The sequence below is a fragment of the Oncorhynchus kisutch genome, linkage group LG3 (genome assembly GCF_002021735.2).
Source record: "Oncorhynchus kisutch isolate 150728-3 linkage group LG3, Okis_V2, whole genome shotgun sequence".
Lineage (NCBI taxonomy): Eukaryota > Metazoa > Chordata > Actinopteri > Salmoniformes > Salmonidae > Oncorhynchus > Oncorhynchus kisutch.
In genome coordinates this window covers 2,449,398-2,472,392 of record NC_034176.2, presented here as the reverse complement: position 1 = coordinate 2,472,392, position 22,995 = coordinate 2,449,398, and the positions used below count along the sequence as shown (strand labels likewise).

The window sequence follows — 22,995 nt, the reverse complement described above, 5'->3', positions numbered from 1 at the left end:
AAATAGTTTAATCTTTATGAATTACTCTTAATATTCATCTGTGTGTTCAATATAGTTGACAGTGACACTAGTCTGAGTGGTGAGAAACAGACAGACTTCAGCAGCTGACTCTCTTAAGGACCATCTGTTAGTGACCCCTAGTGGACACTTAAAACAACAGCAACATTACAAATATACACTGTAGAATGTAGATCAACCTACCACAGCAGATACAGTAGCAAGACAAACCTCTAGTCTCTACCCTAACGATATTAAATGTATGAGACACATTTTAGACTGTTCTAAGGAGGATAAAATGCTGAAGAGAATATCATGGGATGATTCATACTGTGGGATAAACACCCTATTATATCCCTCACCTGGGATAAAGACCGTATTATAACCCTCACCTGGGATAAAGACCGTATTATATCCCTCACCTGGGATAAAGACCGTATTATAACCCTCACCTGGGATAAAGACCGTATTATAACCCTCACCTGGGATAAAGACCGCATTTTATCCCTCACCTGGGATAAAGACCGTATTATATCCCTCACCTGGGATAAAGACCGTATTATAACCCTCACCTGGGATAAAGACCGTATTATAAACCTCACCTGGGATAAAGACCGTATTATATCCCTCACCTGGGATAAAGACCGTATTATATCCCTCACCTGGGATAAAGACCGTATTATATCCCTCACCTGGGATAAAGGCCGTATAATATCCCTCACCTGGGATAAAGACCATATTATAAACCTCACCTGGGATAAAGACCCTATTATAACCCTCACCTGGGATAAAGACCGTATTATATCCCTCACCTGGGATAAAGACCGTATTATATCCCTCACCTGGGATAAAGACCGTATTATATCCCTCACCTGGGATAAAGACCGTATTATATCCCTCACCTGGGATAAAGACCGTATTATATCCCTCACCTGGGATAAAGACCGTATAATATCCCTCACCTGGGATAAAGACCATATTATAAACCTCACCTGGGATAAAGACCGTATTATAAACCTCACCTGGGATAAAGACCGTATTATATCCCTCACCTGGGATAAAGACCGTATTATATCCCTCACCTGGGATAAAGACCGTATTATAACCCTCACCTGGGATAAAGACCATATTATAAACCTCACCTGGGATAAAGACCGTATTATATCCCTCACCTGGGATAAAGACCGTATTATATCCCTCACCTGGGATAAAGACCGTATTATAACCCTCACCTGGGATAAAGACCGCATTATATCCCTCACCTGGGATAAAGACCGTATTATAACCCTCACCTGGGATAAAGACCGTATTATATCCCTCACCTGGGATAAAGACCGTATTATATCCCTCACCTGGGATAAAGACCGTATTATATCCCTCACCTGGGATAAAGACCGTATTATATCCCTCACCTGGGATAAAGACCGTATTATAACCCTCACCTGGGATAAAGACCATATTATAAACCTCACCTGGGATAAAGACCGTATTATATCCCTCACCTGGGATAAAGACCGTATTATATCCCTCACCTGGGATAAAGACCGTATTATAACCCTCACCTGGGATAAAGACCGCATTATATCCCTCACCTGGGATAAAGACCGTATTATAACCCTCACCTGGGATAAAGACCGTATTATATCCCTCACCTGGGATAAAGACCGTATTATATCCCTCACCTGGGATAAAGACCGTATTATAACCCTCACCTGGGATAAAGACCGTATTATAAACCTCACCTGGGATAAAGACCGTATTATAACCCTCACCTGGGATAAAGACCGTATTATAACCCTCACCTGGGACAAAGACCGTATTATAACCCTCACCTGGGATAAAGACCTCCTGGTCTGGTCTCAGCCCTACAACACACCAGTCCTGGTCTGGACTCAGCCCTACAACACACCAGTCCTGGTCTGGACTCAACCCTACAACACACCAGTCCTGGTCTGGTCTCAGCCCTACAACACACCAGTCCTGGTCTGGTCTCAGCCCTACAACACACCAGTCCTGGTCTGGTCTCAGCCCTACAACACACCAGTCCTGGTCTGGTCTCAGCCCTACAACACACCAGTCCTGGTCTGGTCTCAGCCCTACAACACACCAGTCCTGGTCTGGTCTCAGCCCTACAACACACCAGTCCTGGTCTGGTCTCAGCCCTACAACACACGAGTCCTGGTCTGGTCTCAGCCCTACAACACACGAGTCCTGTTCTGGTCTCAGCCCTACAACACACCAGTCCTGGTCTGGTCTCAGCCCTACAACACACCAGTCCTGGTCTGGTCTCAGCCCTACAACACACCAGTCCTGGTCTGGTCTCAGCCCTACAACACACCAGTCCTGGTCTGGTCTCAGCCCTACAACACACCAGTCCTGGTCTGGTCTCAGCCCTACAACACACCGGTCCTGGTCTGGTCTCAGCCCTACAACACACCGGTCCTGGTCTCAGCCCTACAACACACCAGTCCTTGTCTCAGCCCTACAACCCACCGGTCCTGGTCTCAGCCCTACAACACACCAGTCCTGGTCTCAGCCCAACAACACACCAGTCCTGGTCTGGTCTCAGCCCTAAAACACACCAGTCCTGGTCTGGTCTCAGCCCTACAACACACCGGTCCTTGTCTCAGCCCTACAACACACCAGTCCTGGTCTCAGCCCTACAACACACCAGTCCTGGTCTGTTCTCAGCCCTACAACACACCGGTCCTGGTCTGGTCTCAGCCCTACAACACACCAGTCCTGGTCTGGTCTCAGCCCTACAACACACCAGTCCTGGTCTGGTCTCAGCCCTACAACACACCAGTCCTGGTCTGGTCTCAGCCCTACAACACACCAGTCCTGGTCTGGTCTCAGCCCTACAACACACCGGTCCTGGTCTGGTCTCAGCCCTACAACACACCGGTCCTGGTCTCAGCACTACAACACACCAGTCCTGGTCTCAGCACTACAACACACCAGTCCTGGTCTCAGCCCTACAACACACCGGTCCTGGTCTCAGCCCTACAACACACCAGTCCTTGTCTCAGCCCTACAACACACCAGTCCTGGTCTCAGCCCAACAACACACCAGTCCTGGTCTGGTCTCAGCCCTAAAACACACCAGTCCTGGTCTGGTCTCAGCCCTACAACACACCGGTCCTTGTCTCAGCCCTACAACACACCAGTCCTGGTCTCAGCCCTACAACACACCAGTCCTGGTCTGTTCTCAGCCCTACAACACACCGGTCCTGGTCTGGTCTCAGCCCTACAACACACCAGTCCTGGTCTGGTCTCAGCCCTACAACACACCGGTCCTGGTCTGGTCTCAGCCCTACAACACACCAGTCCTAGTCTGACCTCAGCCCTACAACACACCGGTCCTGGCCTGGTCTCAGCCCTACAACACACCAGTCCTGGTCTGGTCTCAGCCCTACAACACATCGGTCCTTCAGCACTATACCATGCTCAGTACACTACATCAGGTTCAGTATACTACAGTAGGCTCAGTACACTACAGTAGGCTCAGTACACTACAGTAGGCTCAGTATACTACAGTAGGTTCAGTACACTACAGTAGGCTCAGTATACTACAGTAGGCTCAGTATACTACAGTCAGTACACTACAGTAGGCTCAATACACTACAGTAGGCTCAGTACATTACAGTAGGCTCAGTACATTACAGTAGGCTCAGTACACTACAGTAGGCTCAGTATACTACAGTCAGTACACTACAGTAAGCTCAATACACTACAGTAGGCTCAGTACACTACAGTAGGCTCAATACATTACAGTAGGCTCAGTACATTACAGTAGGCTCAGTACACTACAGTAGGCACAATATATTACAGTAGGCTCAGTACACTACAGTAGGCTCAGTACACTACAGTAGGCACAATACACTACAGTAGGCTCAGTGTGCTACAGTGTAGTAGACTCAGTACACTACAGTAGACTCAGTACACTACAGTGTAGTAGGCTCAGTACACTACAGTAGGCTCAGTACACTACAGTGTAGTAGACTCAGTACACTACAGTAGACTCAGTACACTACATCAGGCTCAGTACACTACAGTGTAGTAGGCTCTCACTTTCCAGTCAGCAGCTGAATGGTAACTAGTACTTCCTGTGTAATCACATACACAAAGCCACTCATACAAAGGAATTTAATTTGGGGGCCTCAGCAGAGCAGCCAGACGGTAAGACCTGGCAATCCGGCTTGGAGCTACCGCTTTAATCCACAACCCATCTGGGACCCTTCGACTCAACGCCACAGGGTGGATTTGGGGGGGAGGGGGTCCTGGGGTGGGGAAGTCCTGGACGTCTGTTGTTGTGGAGGTCGACCGGGGGCGCAACCCACACGCAACCCTAACATGAGATGGACGTTTTCTGCCGTTTAGATTGGATTGCAGCCAGGGAAGGAGGTTGATTGAGATTAATGTGGATTCACGCTGGGGGTTTGAGAAGGATGGTATACACAATAGTATTGTTGTTCTCGATATCTTGTGTAATAGGTCTGGGTGTAGCTGGTGCAGAGGAGTCAGGCGCAGGATAACAGAAATGAGTAATACACGTAAATTTACTCAAGACTTTCAAATACAAGTCGATAATACCGAGCCCACAATACGGACCGTAAATACAACAAACAAACACGCACAAAAACCATAGGGAAAACAGAGGGTTAAATAATTAACATGAAATTGGGGAATTGAAACGAGATGTGTAAAACAAAGACAAAACAAATGGAAAATGAAAAAGTGGATCGGCGATGGCTAGAAGGCCCGGTGACGTCGACCGCCGAACGCCGCCCGAACAAGGAGAGGGACCGACTTCGGCGGAAGTCGTGACATCTTGATTATTGTTCTTCTCGATATCTTGATGACGTCTTTTATCTTCTTTCTTTTCCATCTTTGAAGGTCAAACCAATAAACACTAGTCTCTCCCTCTCCTCTTAATTTAGACAATTTTATTTGAACTTTCTTTCACTTTAAAAATGTGGAGAGGAGAGAAATCTACTTGAATCCCATTTTCGATGTAAGTTCAAAGGGGATGTAGACTTCCTATAGGCTGTTTGTTGTTTGTATCAAAGAAAATGAATTTACCTCAAATATTATTTTCAAAAGCCTAAAACTGTTGCTTTTTTCCCCAGTCTCCTCTGCCTTCTGCGTATCGACTAGGTACCAGCGAACCTGCCGTTTCTACTTGTAGAATCGCAAAGCTCGGCAGCGGTCAACAACTTGACTTTGAGTCACAAAGCCTTAATACAAAGCGTCACGTCTGGAGGAAACCTGGCACCATCTCTATGGTGAAGCATGGTGGTGGCAGCATCATGCTGTGGGGAGGTTTTTCAGTGACAATGAATAGGAGACTAGTCAGGTTCGAGGGAAAGATTCTTGATGAAAACCTACTCCAGAGCACTCAGGACCTCAGACTTGGGCGAAGGTTCACCTTCCAACAGGACAACAACCCTAAGCACACGACCAAGACAACGCAGGAGTGGCTTCATGACATGTCTATGAATGTCCTTGAGTGGCCCAGCCAGAGCCCGAACTTGAACCCGATCGAAACTCCCCAAATACAGTTGTGCCAAGCTTGCAGAGGAGAGGAGTGCTTTTCACAGGTCCGGGAGAAAAGTGCCAGATTCACAATCTCCTGCCCTTCCTGGTATAGTCAGTCTCACAGCCCGGGGGGGGAAAGTGCCAGATTCACAATATCCTGCCCTTCCTGGTATAGTCAGTCTCACAGCCCAGGGGGGAAAAGTGCCAGATTCACAATCTCCTGCCCTTCCTGGTATAGTCAGTCTCACAGCCCGGGGGGGAAAGTGCCAGATTCACAATCTCCTGCCCTTCCTGGTATAGTCAGTCTCACAGCCCGGGGGGGAAAGTGCCAGATTCACAATCTCCTGCCCTTCCTGGTATAGTCAGTCTCACAGCCCGGGGGAGAAAGTCTGATTTCGCTCGTTCCAACTCACTTTCTTCAACTGTCTCTACCTCTCAAACGTTTTATTTCATTCTGCCCCCCCCCCTCCCTTCTCGCCTCTCCCTCGCCTCTCCCTCGCTTTCCTCCTCTCTCTCCCTCCCTCTCTCTCATTCCTATGGCCAACAGGAGCTCTCTCTAGTAGAACCAAACCACAGTGAGCGATAGGAGAGACAGACTAGGGGGGAATGAAACGTATCCTATATTTCAAAGACAATCACCAAATAGTAGAACTCAGACACAGCCAGGCTTTGATCCCGAGACTGAGCAGCAGGGGGTTGGGGGCTTGGTTTTGATCCTCGGAGTACGAACCACAGAATTTTAAGAACACGTTGCCTGAACACTCAAGCCAAACTCTTTGGCTTTCTCTCTGTCCAGTAAATCGTCCTGGGGGCCTGAGTAAACCATTTATGAGAAAATATACAATTTCAATTGTGTGAGACCAGTATTAGAAGCTGTTCAACAGTCTGATGGTCTGGTAATAGAAGCTGTTCAACAGTCTGATGGTGATAGAAGCTGTTCAACAGTCTGATGGTGATAGAAGCTGTTCAACAGTCTGATGGTGATAGAAGCTGTTCAACAGTCTGATGGTGATAGAAGCTGTTCAACAGTCTGATGGTGATAGAAGCTGTTCAACAGTCTGATGGTGATAGAAGCTGTTCAACAGTCTGATGGTGATAGAAGCTATTCAACAGTCTGATGGTGATAGAAGCTGTTCAACAGTCTGATGGTGATAGAAGCTGTTCAACAGTCTGATGGTGATAGAAGCTGTTCAACAGTCTGATGGTGATAGAAGCTGTTCAACAGTCTGATGGTGAAAGAAGCTGTTCAACAGTCTGATGGTGATAGAAGCTGTTCAACAGTCTGATGGTGATAGAAGCTGCTCAACAGTCTGATGGTGATAGAAGCTGTTCAACAGTCTGATGGTGATAGAAGCTGTTCAACAGTCTGATGGTGATAGAAGCTGTTCAACAGTCTGATGGTCTGGTAATAGAAGCTGTTCAACAGTCTGATGGTCTGGTGATAGAAGCTGTTCAACAGTCTGATGGTCTGGTGATAGAAGCTGTTCAACAGTCTGATGGTCTGGTAATAGAAGCTGTTCAACAGTCTGATGGTTTGGTAATAGAAGCTGTTCAACAGTCTGATGGTCTGGTAATAGAAGCTGTTCAACAGTCTGATGGTCTGGTAATAGAAGCTGTTCAACAGTCTGATGGTAATAGAAGCTGTTCAACAGTCTGATGGTAATAGAAGCTGTTCAACAGTCTGATGGTAATAGAAGCTGTTCAACAGTCTGATGGTAATAGAAGCTGTTCAACAGTCTGATGGTAATAGAAGCTGTTCAACAGTCTGATGGTGATAGAAGCTGTTCAACAGTCTGGTGGTAATAGAAGCTGTTCAACAGTCTGATGGTCTGGTAATAGAAGCTGTTCAACAGTCTGATGGTCTGGTAATGGAAGCTGTTCAACAGTCTGATGGTGATAGAAGCTGTTCAACAGTCTGATGGTCTGGTAATAGAAGCTGTTCAACAGTCTGATGGTGATAGAAGCTGTTCAACAGTCTGATGGTCTGGTGATAGAAGCTGTTCAACAGTCTGATGGTAATAGGAGCTGTTTAACAGTCTGATGGTCTGGTGATAGAAGCTGTTCAACAGTCTGATGGTAATAGAAGCTGTTCAACAGTGTGATGGTAATAGAAGCTGTCCAACAGTCTGATGGTGATAGAAGCTGTTGAACAGTCTGATGGTAATAGAAGCTGTTGAACAGTCTGATGGTAATAGAAGCTGTTCAACAGTGTGATGGTGATAGAAGCTGTTCAACAGTCTGATGGTAATAGAAGCTGTTCAACAGTCTGATGGTAATAGAAGCTGTTCAACAGTCTGATGGTGATAGAAGCTGTTCAACAGTCTGATGGTAATAGAAGCTGTTCAACAGTCTGATGGTAATAGAAGCTGTTCAACAGTCTGATGGTGATAGAAGCTGTTCAACAGTCTGATAGTCTGGTAATAGAAGCTGTTTAACAGTCTGATGGTAATAGAAGCTGTTCAACAGTCTGATGGTCTGGTAATATAAGCTGTTCAACAGTCTGATGGTCTGGTAATAGAAGCTGTTCAACAGTCTGATGGTGATAGAAGCTGTTCAACAGTCTGATGGTCTGGTAATAGAAGCTGTTCAACAGTCTGATGGTGATAGAAGCTGTTCAACAGTCTGATGGTGATAGAAGCTGTTCAACAGTCTGATGGTGATAGAAGCTGTTCAACAGTCTGATGGTGATAGAAGCTGTTCAACAGTCTGATGGTGATAGAAGCTGTTCAACAGTCTGATGGTAATAGAAGCTGTTCAACAGTCTGATGGTGATAGAAGCTGTTCAACAGTCTGATGGTCTGGTAATAGAAGCTGTTCAACAGTCTGATGGTGATAGAAGCTGTTCAACAGTCTGATGGTAATAGAAGCTGTTCAACAGTCTGATGGTGATAGAAGCTGTTCAACAGTCTGATGGTAATAGAAGCTGTTCAACAGTCTGATGGTGATAGAAGCTGTTCAACAGTCTGATGGTCTGGTGATAGAAGCTGTTCAACAGTCTGATGGTAATAGAAGCTGTTCAACAGTGTGATGGTGATAGAATCTGTTCAACAGTCTGATGGTAATAGAAGCTGTTCAACAGTCTGATGGTCTGGTAATAGAAGCTGTTCAACAGTCTGATGGTGATAGAAGCTGTTCAACAGTCTGATGGTGATAGAAGCTGTTCAACATTCTGATGGTAATAGAAGCTGTTCAACAGTCTGATGGTGATAGAAGCTGTGGTCTGGTAATCTCTCAGCTCTGATGCCCCTGTACAGTCTCTATCTAGATGGTAGCACCTGTACAGTCTCTGTCTAGATGGTAGTACCCGTACAGTCTCTGCCTAGATGGTAGTACCCATACAGTCTCTGTCTAGATGGTAGTACCTGTACAGTCTCTGTCTAGATGGTAGTACCTGTACAGTCTCTGTCTAGATGGTAACACCTGTACAGTCTAGATGGTAGTACCTGTACAGTCTCTGTCTAGATGGTAGTACCTGTACAGTCTCTGTCTAGATGGTAGCACCTGTACAGTCTAGATGATAGTACCTGTACAGTCTCTGTCGAGATGGTAACACCTGTACAGTCTAGATGGTAGTACCTGTACAGTCTCTGTCTAGATGGTAGTACCTGTACAGTCTCTGTCTAGATGGTAACACCTGTACAGTCTCTGTCTAGATGGTAGCACCTGTACAGTCTCTGTCTAGATGGTAGTACCTGTACAGTCTCTGTCTAGATGGTAGCACCTGTACAGTCTCTGTCTAGATGGTAGTACCTGTACAGTCTCTGTCTAGATGGTAGTACCTGTACAGTCTCTGTCTAGATGGTAGTACCTGTACAGTCTCTGTCTAGATGGTAGTACCTGTACAGTCTCTGCCTAGATGGTAGTACCTGTACAGTCTCTGCCTAGATGGTAGTACCTGTACAGTCTCTGTCTAGATGGTAGTACCTGTACAGTCTCTGCCTAGATGGTAGTACCTGTACAGTCTCTTACTACTCATCCTAACAGATTACTGATGACCACTGCAGTTGTCACTTCCCAATAAAGAGTGGAACCATGGCTTGATGGTTTCTATGCCGTCTCCCTCTCTCCTCCTCTCCACCTCTCTCTCCCCCACTCCTCTCTCTCCTCCTCTCCACCTCTCTCTCCCCACATTTCAGGGCGGCAGGTATCCAGGTCTCCCCGAAAGTGGTTAGAGTGTTGGGCCAGTAACCGGCAGGTTGCAAGATCAAATCCCTGAGCTGACAAGGTACACTCCTCTCTCCTTATATCTCTCTCCCCCACTCCTCTCTCCTTATATCTCTCTCTCCCCCACTCCTCTCTCCTTATATCTCCCTCTCCCACACTCCTCTCTCCTTATATCTCTCTCCCCCACTCCTCTCTCCTTATATCTCTCTCTCCCCCACTCCTCTCTCCTTATATCTCCCTCTCCCCCACTCCTCTCTCCTTATATCTCTCTCTCTCCCACTCCTCTCTCCTTATATCTCTCTCTCCCCCACTCCTCTCTCCTTATATCTCTCTCCCCCACTCCTCTCTCCTTATTTCTCTCTCTCCCCCACTCCTCTCTCCTTATTTCTCTCTCTCACCCACTCCTCCCTAATACTGTCCTCACATTAACATCATATTACTGTCCTCAATGTTATAATACTGACCTCAATGTTATAATACTGTCCTCACATTAACATCATAATACTGTCCTCAATGTTATAATACTGTCCTCAATGTTATAATACTGTCCTCACATTAACATCATAATACTGTCCTCAATGTTATAATACTGTCCTCAATGTTATAATACTGTCCTCACATTAACGTCATAATACTGTCCTCAATGTTATAATACTGTCCTCAATGTTATAATACTGTCCTCAATGTTATAATACTGTCCTCAATGTTATAATACTGTCCTCACATTAACATCACAATACTGTCCTCAATGTTATAATACTGTCCTCACATTAACATCACAATACTGTCCTCAATGTTATAATACTGTCCTCAATGTTATAATACTGTCCTCACATTAACATCATAATACTGTCCTCAATGTTATAATACTGTCCTCAATGTTATAATACTGTCCTCACATTAACGTCATAATACTGTCCTCAATGTTATAATACTGTCCTCAATGTTATAATACTGTCCTCAATGTTATAATACTGTCCTCAATGTTATAATACTGTCCTCAATGTTATAATACTGTCCTCAATGTTATAATACTGTCCTCACATTAACATCACAATACTGTCCTCAATGTTATAATACTGTCCTCACATTAACATCATAATACTGTCCTCACATTAACATCACAATACTGTCCTCAATGTTATAATACTGTCCTCAATGTTATAATACTGTCCTCAATGTTATAATACTGTCCTCACATTAACATCATAATACTGTCCTCAATGTTATAATACTGTCCTCAATGTTATAATACTGTCCTCAATGTTATAATACTGTCCTCAATGTTATAATACTGACCTCAATGTTATAATACTGTCCTCACATTAACATCACAATACTGTCCTCAATGTTATAATACTGTCCTCAATGTCATAATACTGTCCTCACATTAACATCATAATACTGTCCTCACATTAACATCACAATACTGTCCTCACATTAACATATTTGTTCAGAGACAGAACTGTAGATTCTCCCTATCAGACAGTCATGGGTAGGTTCTCCCTCTCAGACAGTCAGGGGTAGGTTCTCTCTCTCAGACAGTCAAGGGTAGGTTCTCCCTCTCAGACAGTCAGGATCTCTCAGACAGTCAGGGGTAGGTTCTCCCTCTCAGACAGTCAGGGGTAGGATCTCTCAGACAGTCAGGGATAGGTTATCTCTCCCTCTCAGACAGTCAGGGGTAGGATCTCTCAGACAGTCAGGGATAGGTTCTCTCTCCCTCTCAGACAGACAGGGGTAGGTTCTCTCTCCCTCTCAGACAGTCAGGGATAGGTTCTCTCTCCCTCTCAGATAGTCAGGGATAGGTTCTCTCTCCCTCAGATAGTCAGGGGTAGGATCTCTCTCCCTCTCAGACAGTCAGGGATAGGTTCTCTCTCCCTCTCAGACAGTCAGGGGTAGGTTCTCTCTCCCTCTCAGACAGTCAGGGGTAGGTTCTCTCTCCCTCTCAGACAGTCAGGGGTAGGTTCTCTCTCCCTCTCAGACAGTCAGGGGTAGGATCTCTCTCCCTCTCAGACAGTCAGGATCTCTCAGACAGTCAGGGGTAGGTTCTCTCTCCCTCTCAGACAGTCAGGATCTCTCAGACAGTCAGGGGTAGGTTCTCTCTCCCTCTCAGACAGTCAGGAGTAACAATCCTGGAAGTGAGGAGGGAACAGGGAGCTGTCTAACGTGGCCTAGTTTACTTTAGAGCAGATTAATGCCCTCAGTCTGTTTGGCCAGACAGAATCATTCTGCGGCTGGTTGGCAGTGGAGAGAGAGAGGGGAGAGAGATAGCGAGAGAGAGAGCGAGAGAGTGGGGTAAGAGAGAGAGAGCGAGAGAGAGCGCGAGAGAGAGGGGGGAAGAGAGAGAGAGAGGGGGAGAGAGAGAGAGGGGAAGAGAGAGAGAGAGAGAGAGAGAGAGAGAGAGAGGAAAAGAGAGAGAGAGAGAGAGAGAGAGAGACAGAGAGAGAGCGCGAGAGAGAGGGGGGAAGAGAGAGAGAGGGGGGGGGGGAAGAGAGAGAGAAAGAGAGAGGGAGAGAGAAAGAGAGAGAGGAGGAGAGAGAGAAGTTCTCAATTGGTACAAAATATATAGAGTACTGCACACACTACGAATTACTTAGGTTTAAAAATAAGTTCAACTGGACACCTTAATGAGGCAGTGAATGAACTGAGAGAGAAAGTCATTCTACACCATTAAAAAGCACATTCAAATTGAAATAAAATTAGGCTAAAACTAATTGAATATGTCATTGAACCAATTGCACTTCATGGCAGCGAGGTGTGGGGTCTACTTGCAAAACAAGATTTCACCCAATGGGACAAACACCCCATTGAAACCCTGCATGCAGAGTTCTGTAAGATTCTCCGACATGTCCAGAGGAAAACTACAAACAATTCATGCAGGGCAGAATTAGGCCAATATCCACTAATAAAAACTCAAAAAAGAGCAATTAAGTTTTGGAAACGTCTAAAATACAGTGAGCACCTCTCATATCATTACCAAGCCCTGCAATGCCAAGAGCTGAGCAAAGAAAAGAGTCCCCTCATCAAGCTGGTCCTGGGGCTGTTCACAAACCTGTTCTACTAACACACTGAAGCCTCAGTCCCCTCATCCAGCTGGTCCTGGGGCTGAGTTCACAAACCTCTTCTACTAACACACTGAAGCCTCAGTCCCCTCATCCAGCTGGTCCTGGGGCTGAGTTCACAAATCTGTTCTACTAACACACTGAAGCCTCAGTCCCCTCATCCAGCTGGTCCTGGGGCTGAGTTCACAAACCTGTTCTACTAACACACTGAAGCCTCAGTCCCCTCATCCAGCTGGTCCTGGGGCTGAGTTCACAAACCTGTTCTACTAACACACTGAAGCCTCAGTCCCCTCATCCAGCTGGTCCTGGGGCTGAGTTCACAAACCTGTTCTACTAACACACTGAAGCCTCAGTCCCCTCATCCAGCTGGTCCTGGGGCTGAGTTCACAAACCTGTTCTACTAACACACTGAAGCCTCAGTCCCCTCATCCAGCTGGTCCTGAGTTCACAAACCTGTTCTACTAACACACTGAAGCCTCAGTCCCCTCATCCAGCTGGTCCTGAGTTCACTAACCTGTTCTACTAACACACTGAAGCATCAGTCCCCTCATCCAGCTGGTCCTGGGGCTGAGTTCACAAATCTGTTCTACTAACACACTGAAGCCTCAGTCCCCTCATCCAGCTGGTCCTGGGGCTGAGTTCACAAACCTGTTCTACTAACACACTGAAGCCTCAGTCCCCTCATCCAGCTGGTCCTGGGGCTGAGTTCACAAACCTGTTCTACTAACACACTGAAGCCTCAGTCCCCTCATCCAGCTGGTCCTGGGGCTGAGTTCACAAACCTGTTCTACTAACACACTGAAGCCTCAGTCCCCTCATCCAGCTGGTCCTGGGGCTGAGTTCACAAACCTGTTCTCCTAACACACTGAAGCCTCAGTCCCCTCATCCAGCTGGTCCTGAGTTCACAAACCTGTTCTACTAACACACTGAAGCCTCAGTCCCCTCATCCAGCTGGTCCTGAGTTCACTAACCTGTTCTACTAACACACTGAAGCCTCAGTCCCCTCATCCAGCTGGTCCTGAGTTCACTAACCTGTTCTACTAACACACTGAAGCCACAGGACCAGAACATCCAATCAATCAGAAATAAACAAATTACAACACAGTCAAAACAAAACTACATTACTTATTGGGAAACACAATCACAAACACAAAGCAAAGTGCAGTGATATCTGGCCCTAAATCAACAGTACACCATGGCTACTACTTGACCATGGTTACTGATCAAAACCTTAGAAAAACCTTGACAACGTACAGGCTCAGTGAGCACAGCCTTGCCATTGAGAAGGGTAGACACAGGAAAACCCAGCTGTCTGTAGAGGAAAGGCTGTGCAACCACTGCACAACAGCAGAACCCGAGACGGAGCTGCATTTCCTGACTAAATGTCAAAAATATAAAACAATTAGAGAGTGTCATTTCCCCAAATTCGAAACCCTTATTCAAGGTTTCAAAGACCTCTCTGAGGAGAGTAGGCTACTCGTCCTGTTGGGGGAGGACGCAGAGAGACCTCTCTGATGAGGATAGGCTACCCGTCCTGTTGGGGGTTGACGCAGAGAGCTGTGGGTTAGCAGAGCACTACATTGAAGACCTATCTGATGAGGATAGGCTACCCGTCCTGTTGGGGGAGGACGCAGAGAGCTGTGGGTTAGCAGAGCACTACATTGCTGCCTGCCATAAGATGAGGGACAGTGTCTGACAGACCAACCTGCACATGTCCTCTACTGTATACTTATTGTTATTGTTGAATGGATTCTGACCCTTGGGTAGTGTTTTTACTGTTGTCAATTTTACCATTTTGATTCTCATTTTTTTAAATATTGTAAATATCCAAAATAAGCTTTGGCAATATGTACATTTGTTACATCATGCCAATAAAGCACATTTAATTTCATTGGGAGAGGGGTGGAGAGAGAGTGGGAGAGGGAGAGAGAGAGAGAGAGTGGGAGAGAGAGAGGGGGGGGGGGAGAGAGAGAGGGGAGAGAGAGAGTGGGAGAGAGAGAGGGGGAGAGGGAGAGAGAGAGGGGAGAGAGAGAGTGGGAGAGGGAGAGAGAGAGAGGGGAGAGGAGAGGGGAGAGAGAGAGTGGGGAGAGGGAGAGAGGAGAGGGGAGAGAGTGAGGGGCAGAGAGAGAGAGAGGGAGAGAGGGAGAGAGAGGAGAGGGAGAGAGAGAGGGGGAGAGAGAGTGGGAGAGGGAGAGAGAGAGGGGAGAGAGAGAGAGGGGAGAGGGGAGGAGAGAGGGGGAGAGAGAGAGTGGGAGAGAGAGAGGAGGGAGAGGAGAGAGCTAGTGGGAGAGAGAGAGTGGGAGAGAGAGAGGGGGGGAGAGAGGAGAGGAGAGGAAGAGAGAGGAGAGAGAGAGGGAGTGGGAGAGAGAGAGAGGGAGAGGGAAGAGAGAGAGAGAGCTGGGAGAGAGAGAGTGGGAGAGGGAGAGAGAGGAGAGGGAGAGAGAGAGTGGGAGAGGGAGAGAGAGAGAGAGAGGCGAGGGAGAGAGAGGGAGAGGCGGAGATGAGAGAGAGAGTGGGAGAGGGAGAGTGGCGAGAGGAGAGAGAGGGGAGGGAGAGGAGAGAGAGAGGGAGAGAGAGAGAGGCGAAGAGAGGAGCGAGAGAGAGGGGAGAGAGAGAGGGAGAGGGAGAGAGAGAGGAGAGAGAGAGAGGAGAGAGAGGGAGAGAGAAGAGAGGGAGAGGAGAGAGAGAGAGAGAGATGAAGGAGAGAAGACGGAGAGAGGATAGAGGAGGAGAGAGGAGAGGGAGGAGAGAGAGGATGAGGAGAGAGAGCGGGGAGAGAAGAGAGGGAGAGTGAGGGGGGAAGGAGTGAGAGAGAGTATGAGAGGAGAATGATGGAGAGAGAGAGAGAGGGGAGAGAAGAGAGTCGGGAGAGGGAGACGAGAAGAGGCGAGAGGACGGAGAGGAGAGAGAGAGAGAGTGGGAGGAGAAGAGAGTGGCGAGAGGGAGAGAGAGAGAGGGAGAGAGAGAGGGAGAGGAGGAGAGAGGGAGAGATGAGAGAGAGAGGGGAGAGAGAGAGAGGAGGAGAGGAAGAGAGGAGAGGGAGGATAGAGGAGAGGAGCGAGAGAGAGTGGCGAGCGAGAGAGAGTAGAGAGAGTGGAGGGAGAGAGGAGGGAGACGGGAGAAGAGAGGAGAGGGAGAGAGAGAGTGGGAGAGGAGAGAGGAGAGAGGGAGAGAGAGGAGGGGAGAGAGAGAGTGGGAGAGAGGAGAGAGAGGAGGGGAGAGAGAGAGGGGCGAGAGGGAGAGGAGAGAGAGTGGGAGAGAGAGAGTGGGAGAGAGAGAGAGGGGGGGAGGAGAGAGAGAGGGGAGAGAGAGAGTGGGAGAGAGAGAGGGGGGGGGGAGAGAGAGGAGGAGAGGGAGAGAGAGAGTGGAGAGAGTGGGAGAGAGAGGGGGAGGGGGAGAGGAGAGGAGAGAGGTGGAGGAGAGAGAGAGTGGGAGAGAGAGAGGGGGAGAGGGAGAGAGAGAGGGGAGAGAGAGAGTGGGAGAGAGAGAGGGGGAGAGGGAGAGAGAGAGTGGGAGAGAGAGAGTGGGAGAGAGAGGGGGGGGGGAGAGGAGAGAGAGAGGGGAGAGAGAGAGAGAGTGGGAAGAGAGAGAGGGGGGGGGAGAGAGAGGAGGGGAGAGAGAGAGTGGGAGAGAGAGAGGGGGAGAGGAGAGAGGAGAGAGAGTGGAGAGAGAGAGTGGGAGAGGAGAGAGGGGGGGAGAGAGAGAGGGGGGGAGAGAGAGAGGGGAGAGAGAGAGGGGGAGAGAGAGAGGGGGAGAGAGGGAGAGAGAGGGGGGGGAGAGAGAGGGGAGAGAGAGGGGGGGGAGAGAGAGAGGGGAGAGAGAGAGTGGGAGAGAGAGAGTGGGAGAGAGAGAGGGGGGGAGAGAGAGAGTGGGAGAGAGAGAGGGGGAGAGGGAGAGAGAGAGGGGAGAGAGAGAGTGGGAGAGAGAGAGAGGGGGGGAGAGAGAGAGTGGGAGAGAGAGAGGGGGAGAGGGAGAGAGAGAGGGGAGAGAGAGAGTGAGAGAGAGAGAGGGGGGGGGGGGAGAGAGAGTGGGAGAGAGAGAGTGGGGGGGGAGAGAGAGAGGGGGGGGGGGGGAGAGAGGGAGAGAGAGAGGGGGGGGGGGGAGAGAGAGAGTGGGAGAGAGAGAGGGGGGGGGAGAGAGAGAGAGTGAGAGAGAGAGAGGGGGGGGGAGAGAGAGAGTGGGAGAGAGAGAGGGGGGGGGGGAGAGTGTGGGAGAAGTATTATTATTATAAACCCTCCTACCTGGCTCCCGTGACGTCGACGCCCACCATCAACTGACCGTTGAGTGACAGCAACTCGTCTCGTAGTTTAATTCTACCGCACCTCGCCGCCGGACTTCTCTTCCTCACCTCCGTCACCCAGATACACCCCACGTCCAACACGGGTCCCTGATCCCCCTTCCTCCTCCTCCTCCCTCCTCCCTTCTTCCTGTTCTCCCCCTCCGGATCCCCGAATATCGGGATGTTACCGAAACTCAGTCCCAGCTCTGCCCCGTCCCCCTCCCTCTTGGTGAGACACACGGCTCGCACCTCCGCGTCCACACCTCCGCCCGGCATTGTGGGTCGTGCCACGACGTTGGGCTCTTCGTCCTCGGTGAAGTTGAGCTGAATGTACTCCATCAGTTTCTGTATAGAGGCCTGACATAGAGACATGTCTCCACTGGTACTGTCGCTGACCGTACCGCCGCTGACCGTGCCGTCGCTGTTGACCGTGCCGTCGCTGTTGACCGTGCCGTCGCTGACCGTGCCGCAGGCATCCACCTCGTGTCCTGACTCCTGGTAGAAGGAAGAGATTTTTTATTTAACCAGGTAGGCCAGTTGAGAACAAGTTATCATTTACAAATTGTGACCTGGGCAAGATAAAGCAAAGCAGTTCGACAGATACAACAACACAGAGTTACACATGGAGTAAAAAACAAACATACAATCCATAATACAGTAGGAAAGTCTATACAGCATGTGGAAATGAGGTAGGATAAGAGAGGTCAGGCAATTAATAGGCCATGGTGGCAAAGTAATTACAATATAGCAGATTAACACTGGAGTGATAGATGAGCAGATGATGATGTGTAAGTAGTGATACTGGTGTGCAAAAGAGCAGCAAAGTAAATAAAAACAATATGGGGATGAGGTAGATTGGGTGGGCTATTTACAGATGGGCTATGTACACTATAGTACTGGATCCAGGTATAATACATCATCTATATGCATTTATGACAAACCTGGTAAGAGTCTTGGTCCGGGTCTCTGCTGATGGTGGACTGCTGGTCTGGGTCTCCATAGTTGTCCTGGTCCCTGGTCTGTACCCCCAGGAGCCAGTCCTCCAACAGGGGGAGGTGGCTCAGGGCGTTCTCCTGGGTGATGGGCATCGTGGCTGGGGCTGGGCCAGACCAGAGCCCCCCTGCATCCTGGGTTGATAGGCCCCTATAGAGCCCTCACATTCAACTCTGGACCTCAAAGACAGTTCCACTGATTTTTTTTCATTGTTTTCTCCCGTCTAATCAGGGCCTGATTTAGACCTGGGACACCAGGTGGGTGATTCCCCTCTTATCAGGGCCTGATTTAGACCTGGGACATCAGGCGGCTATAATTGATGATCAGGTAGAACAGAGAACAAGCAGGCTCCGAACCTCGTAGGGGTCAGAGTTGAACACCACTGCTCTAGGGGCACCGTACGTGGGCGAGGGAGTAGAGCCGGGTCTGGCGTCAGTCTATCAGAGTACAGATAGACTAGGACACAGGGAGTTTAGTGGACTGAGGCTGCCTCATCTCATCTAGCAGTGTGTTAGAACAACGGGTTAGAGTGAAAACCCTGGGACGTCAGAGAGATCTGAAAAGTTTGAGTGTGTGTGAGTGAGTCTGCCGCAGTCCCCATCTGCAACCCCACGGCCATGATGTCACCACCCAGGAACAAAGCAGAGCTGTAAGGGAAGTGTGTGTGTGTGTGTGTGAGATGGGGTGTCGGCTCCCTACACTCTACGGGGTAACTGGAGAGAGTGGAGAGCCATTATCCGCTTGGCTGGCAGGGTTCCGGGACCAGGCAGGGTGTAAATATCCCATAATTGAGACTGATGAGGGAGAAGGGTGTCCGTGCTCACATCACCACCCGGGGGTACTGGGGAGCGTCAGGTTCACACCTCATTCACCTAAAAACAAAAGTAGAAAAGTCCACATCAGAGAAGTTATAGTGTACATGCCAAATGGCATCCTATGCACTATACAGTCCATGGGCTCTGGTCTAAAGTAGTGTACTATACAGTCCATTGGGCCCTGGTCTAAAGTAGTGCACTATACAGGGCCCTGGTCTGCGTCAAGGTAAAGGATGGCTCTTTGAAGAATCTCAAATATAAAATATATATTTTGATTTGTTTGACAGTTGTTTTGGTCCCAACATGATTCCATATGTGTTATTTCATAGTTTTGATGTCTTCACTATTATTCTACAATGTAGAAAATAGTTAAAATAAAGAAAAACCCTGGAATGAGTAGGTGATCCAAACTTTGAACCGATAGTGTATATATTTTACTCAGTGTCAACAACAGACGGATGGATGGATGCTGAGAGACAGACCCCAGGAATGACTCACTCTCTCAACAGACACATTGATATTTAGACAGTTTTATTTCCATATACTGTCTATGGTGGGTCAGTGTCCCAGACAACGGTGAATCATGGTGGTGGTAAGGTGATGACCCAGACAGTGACCCAGCAACAAAGCCCACCCAGACTCTGAAATGACAGTGTCACAGAATTAGTGACCCCACTTCTCTGACTTCCTGTACTCCTCTCTGACTTCCTGTACTCCTTTCTGACCTCCTCTCTGACTTCCTGTACTCCTCTCTGACCTCCTCTCTGACTTCCTGTACTCCTCTCTGACTTCCTGTACTCCTCTCTGACCTCCTCTCTGACTTCCTGTACTCCTCTCTGACCTCCTCTCTGACTTCCTGTACTCCTCTCTGACTTCCTGTACTCCTCTCTGACTTCCTGTACTCCTCTCTGACCTGTGTGATGGTTTGGGGTCAGCATGATGGTGGTAGTGTGATGGTTTGGGGTCAGCATGGTGGTGGTAGTGTGATGGTTTGGGGTCAGCATGGTGGTGGTAGTGTGATGGTTTGGGGTCAGCATGGTGGTGGTAGTGTGATGGTTTGGGGTCCAGCATGGTGGTGGTAGTGTGATGGTTTGGGGTCAGCATGGTGGTGGTAGTGTGATGGTTTGGGGTCAGCATGGTGGTGGTAGTGTGATGGTTTGGGGTCAGCATGGTGGTGGTGGTAGTGTGATGGTTTGGGGTCCAGCATGGTGGTGGTAGTGTGATGGTTTGGGGATGCTTTGCTGCCTCAGGACCTGGACGACTTGCCTTAATAGAAGGAACCATGAATTCTGCTCTGTATCAGATAATTATACAGGAGAATGTCAGGCCCATCCGTCTGTGAGCTGAATCTGAAGCCCAGCTGGGTCATGCAGCAAGACAATGATGCAAAACACACAAGCAATTCGTCTACATCAGAATGGCTGAATGGCAACTAATATAATGTTTTGGAACGGCCTAGTCAAAGTCCAGACCTAAACCCTGTTGAGATGTTGTGACCTGAAACAGGTTGGTAGGTGATCAAATACTTACAGTGGGGTGAAAAAGTATTTAGTCAGCCACCAATTGTGCAAGTTCTCCCACTTAAAAAGATGAGAGAGGCCTGTAATTTTCACCATAGGTACACTTCAAATATGACAGACAAAATGAGAAAGAAAAATCCAGAAAATCACATTGTAGGATTTTTTATGAATTTATTTGCAAATTATGGTGGAAAATAAGTATTTGGTCAACTACAAACAAGCAAGATTACTGGCTCCACAGACCTGTAACTTCTTCTTTAAGAGGCTCCTCTGTCCTCCACTCGTTACCTGTATTAATGGCACCTGTTTGAACTTGTTATCAGTATAAAAGACACCTGTCCACAACCTCAAACAGTCACACTCTAAACTCCACTATGGCCAAGACCAAAGAGCTGTCAAAGGACACCAGATACAAAATTGTAGACCTGCACCAGGCTGGGAAGACTGAATCTGCAATAGGTAAGCAGCTTGGTTTGAAGAAATCAACTGTGGGAGCAATTATTAGGAAATGGAAGACATACAAGACCACTGATAATCTCCCTCGATCTGGGGCTCCACGCAAGATCTCACCCCGTGGGGTCAAAATGATCACAAGAACGGTGAGCAAAAATCCCAGAACCACACGGGGGGACCTAGCGAATGACCTGCAGAGAGCTGGGACCAAAGTAACAAAGCCTACCTATCAGTAACACACTACGCCGCCAGGGACTCGAATCCTGCAGTGCCAGACGTGTCCCCCTGCTTCAGCCAGTACATGTCCAGGCCCGTCTGAAGTTTGCTAGAGAGCATTCTGGATGATCCAGAAGAAGATTGGGAGAATGTCATATGGTCAGATGAAACCAAAATATAACTTTTTGGTAAAAACTCAACTCGTCGTGTTTGGAGGACAAAGAATGCTGAGTTGCATCCAAAGAACACCATACCTACTGTGAAGCATGGGGGTGGAAACATCATGCTTTGGGGCTGTTTTTCTGCAAAGGGACCAGGACGACTGATCCGTGTAAAGGAAAGAATGAATGGGGCCATGTATCGTGAGATTTTGAGTGAAAACCTCCTTCCATCAGCAAGGGCATTGAAGATGAAACGTGGCTGGGTCTTTCAGCATGACAATGATCCCAAACACACCGCCCGGGCAACGAAGGAGTGGCTTCGTAAGAAGCATTTCAAGGTCCTGGAGCGGCCTAGCCAGTCTCCAGATCTCAACCCCATAGAAAATCTTTGGAGGGAGTTGAAAGTCCGTGTTGCCCAGCAACAGCCCCAAAACAGCACTGCTCTAGAGGAGATCTGCATGGATTAATGGGCCAAAATACCAGCAACAGTATGTGAAAACCTTGTGAAGACTTACAGAAAACGTTTGACCTCTGTCATTGCCAACAAAGGGTATATAACAAAGTATTGAGATAAACTTTTGTTATTGACCAAATACTTATTTTCCACCATAATTTGCAAATAAATTCATTAAAAATCCTACAATGTGATTTTATGGATTTTCATGTTAGATTCCGTCTCTCAGTTGAAGTGGACCTATGATTAAAATTACAGTGTTTCAAATACTTGTTCTTCCCACTGTACATAATCCTGTGTGTGTTGCTACCATTGATAATGCTGTTAGTGATAACACCCACCCCTACATTGTGATAATGCTGGTAGTGATGACACCATCCCCTACAGTGTGATAATGCTGGTAGTGATAACACCCTGCCCTATAGTGTGATAATGCTGGTAGTGATAACACCCTCCCCTACAGTGTGATAATGGCAGGTGTCCGGGTGTCTGTTCTGTTCTGTTTCTCTCAGTGATATTAGACCCTGTTCCTCCCAGTGATATTAGACCCTGTTTCTCTCAGTGATATTAGACCCTGTTTCTCTCAGTGATATTAGACCCTGTTTCTCTCAGTGATATTAGACCCTGTTTCTCTCAGTGATATTAGACCCTGTTTCTCTCAGTGATATTAGACCCTGTTTCTCTCAGTGATATTAGACCCTGTTTCTCTCAGTGATATTAGACCCTGTTCCTCTCAGTGATATTAGACCCTGTTCCTCTCAGTGATATTAGACCCTGTTCCTCTCAGTGATATTAGACCCTGTTCCTCTCAGTGATATTAGACCCTGTTCCTCTCAGTGATATTAGACCCTGTTCCTCTCAGTGATATTAGACCCTGTTCCTCTCAGTGATATTAGACCCTGTTCCTCTCAGTGATATTAGACACTGTTTCTCTCAGTGATATTAGACCCTGTATGGAGTGAATTTCCTTCTACTGAAATGACTCTGACATACTGCTCTCCTTCAGAGACCTCTACACAGGACAATCTGTAGACTGTTACAAAGCTCTGTCTGCAGAGACCTCTACACAGGACAATCTGTAGACTGTTTACAAAGCTCTGTCTTCAGAGACCTCTACACAGGACAATCTGTAGACCGTTACAAAAGGACGGACGACACTAGATCCGATATGGAATGCGGCCAAAAGAGAACCTCATCAAGTCATAGCCTTACCCTTCATCACACAGGCTGGGTGGTCGGGGGTTGTTCACTTTAAAGAAAATAACAAATATTCACAGTCTGTTTGATCTGTGTCAGGGCTTTCTAACGGCTTTACTATCTGGCTCTCTGCCAGGTTCATCCAG

The 22,995-nt window shown here is 47.9% G+C and overlaps 1 protein-coding gene across 2 annotated transcripts in view; it reads right to left on the bottom strand.

Moving 5' to 3' along the window:
* Nucleotides 1-18,278, bottom strand: part of pdzd2 (PDZ domain containing 2) — a 157,722-nt gene extending 139,444 nt beyond the window's left edge. For both annotated transcript variants that reach the window (XM_031816597.1, XM_031816596.1), the window contains exons 1-2: nt 17,982-18,278; nt 17,003-17,535 (exon numbers count right to left, since the gene is read on the bottom strand). In XM_031816597.1, coding sequence (XP_031672457.1) covers nt 17,003-17,535; nt 17,982-18,128 — 680 coding nt within the window. In that variant the 5' untranslated portion in view covers nt 18,129-18,278. The remainder of the gene's footprint in view (nt 1-17,002; nt 17,536-17,981) is intronic.
* Nucleotides 18,279-22,995: the final 4,717 nt, after the last annotated feature.